Genomic DNA, 2381 nt, shown 5'->3' with positions numbered 1-2381 from the left:
ATATTAAATTGTTCACAAGGAAGATCGTTCCCATCACGTTATCCTTAAATTCATTTCTGGCCGTTCTGATGTGTTATTTCTGGCAGTTCTGATGTGTTATTTTGATGGCACTGGATTGGAGCGGACAAACAAATTGAAGGGAATTGCGGACGTGGTTTATCGGCGGGTGTTTAGAGTCGAAGAAGGCGGCTTGGAATGCGGACGCGGTTTATCGACCGATGTTTAGAGTCGAAGAAGAAGGCTTGGAATCAACGGAGAAGGGATTGGCAAATTCTGGTTTAAGTTGGTGTTTTTGTTCTTCCAAGTTTATTGTTGGATGATTATTTGATTCAGTTTTCTGCTCTATATTATTTTAGTTTTTAGTTTTTTATAAGAATTCAAGATGAGAAAAGTAGACAATTTTTTTTAGCATCAGACAAATGTTAGGGTGTATATGGCCAAACAAATATTATGGTGTATATTGTCACAGATTTCAAACTGAGATGAAAAAAGTAAATAATGCTTAGCCTAACCAGTTTAAAAAAAACCACCTTCTATATAATTATATGAAATTTCTTTTCGTATCTTCAAAACAATATAAGAAAGAAAGGATTTTTAAATATATTGTAAACTAGAAAATTGTAATAAGTTATAATTGTAATAACCGTTTAACCCATCATTCAAGGTGGCCAGGAAATACAGAAAATATACAATTAAATTATAGAAATATAAAACAATAAAAGAAATTTCAAATCGATGTTACGTTCAGATACAACCGACCAGCCAATTTCTGAAAGGAAGATATCTATTTTTCATGAAAAACCAAACATTACCCCAGAGAAATCCAAAATGAATTTCGTTGATGAAAACAAATTTTTTATGTTAACAAAAATAACGTTTTTTTCATTGCACGATGCAAGAAACTTTGAATAAATCATTTAAATAAAATAAGGCAACCCGATTACAATTAAAGGCAAAAGGTCCACGTAGCCGATTTTTAATTTTTTTGTAATTCATTTTATTCCCCTATAAAATGATAAAGACCGTTGCATTACAGTTTAGATTATACGGTGTACCAACGGCAACATCTATTTGATTTTTTTTTTTTTTTCTAATTCAAGAAATTGCTTTGGGTTCTCAGGTGTACATAATTTTGTTCGGAATTAGATTAAGAAACATATAGATATTCTGGTTCAGAATTAGAGACGAAACCTCACACCAAACTGTTGAACTACATCCTCCCAACTAAACATCTATCTGATGTCTACACTGTCTACCCACATCAACATAATATATTTGTTCGGTTCTGCACATTAAATTCTTCTTCGGAGTCTGCAGTTCGCCCTTACAGCGAATTCATATTGTTATGGCTTCCCGAAGCAATTGGTCCCGGGATTGTAGCCGGTAAATGCCCTAATCTAGCAGATTCCAAAATTGGTTGGTCTGGCTGAACGCCAAACGGTCCCGGGATTGTAGACGGAAAATGATGCCCTAATCTAACAGATTCCAAAACTGGTTCGTCGGGCTGAACGCTGGATCTGCAAAGGGGACAAGTGGAATGCGAAAAAAACCACATGTCAATACACTCTAAATGAAAACGATGCTTGCAATTGGGCAGAAGCCGGCCTTTCTCATTCTCCTCGAACTCGCACAGACAAACTGCACACTCCACTCGATCTGTGAAATTCTGTGATCTATACAAAAACATAGGTAGAGTCTCTAATATTGCAGGGTCCAGCCCCACGTTCAGCAGCATTTCTGGTTCTTCTACTGTAAAAGAAAACTCACTACGCCCAGAAGGTGATCTCCATCGCCTCCCTCTAATAAATCTGGACTGTACCCAAATCCATCTAGCGTAAGCGCGCAACAAAAAGAGGAGTAAAACCAGAAGAACACATATTAAGACCAATATCGTGATGTCATCATATTCGGTCTCGCCATCATCTTTGTGACTAAAACCACCGCCCCACCCCATTTTCTACATCAAACTGAAGCCATGGAAATTGACTTTCAAATGGGGCCGATCTTGGTCTTGAAACTACTTAATTTGCCCTGCTCTCCCAAAAAGTGCACACCATTACTTGCTCTTTCTGCCGCTGGAGCGTTCGAATTCACTAAATGGGCCGCGCCCTCGATGCCTGTTATGAACCGGAAATAACGGGAGGAAGAGTCGGTCTTATTTTTCTTTGAAATTTTGATGTGGACATTATATTTATAGAGTTTAGGGTTGTGTGATCCAATTCTTTGATGCGGAGAATTTTGCCCACGCTTTTTAAATTATAAAAAAATATTTATTTTAAAATTATAAAAATTAAAATTTACAAACATAAATATTTGATGATGGAAAGGTCACTCAGCAACATTTTGGTGTTATTTTTTCCCAAATAAAAAAAAGAGATGGT

At 36.4% G+C, this 2381-nt stretch overlaps 1 protein-coding gene across 1 annotated transcript; it reads right to left on the bottom strand.

Moving 5' to 3' along the window:
• Positions 1–1324: 1324 nt before the first annotated feature.
• On the bottom strand, positions 1325–1954 carry LOC149161645 (RING-H2 finger protein ATL2-like). The gene has a single exon (XM_089434954.1). The coding sequence runs from the start codon at positions 1952–1954 to the stop codon at positions 1325–1327; it is 630 nt and encodes a 209-aa protein (XP_089291080.1).
• Positions 1955–2381: the final 427 nt, after the last annotated feature.

Source organism: Pinus tabuliformis, chromosome 5_2 (assembly GCF_031772625.1).
Source record: "Pinus tabuliformis cultivar Carrire ecotype Pingquan chromosome 5_2, CPIR1, whole genome shotgun sequence".
In the NCBI taxonomy this organism is placed as follows: domain Eukaryota; kingdom Viridiplantae; phylum Streptophyta; class Pinopsida; order Pinales; family Pinaceae; genus Pinus; species Pinus tabuliformis.
Note: the sequence above shows the minus strand (reverse complement) of the source record. Positions and strands in the feature narration are given on the sequence as shown.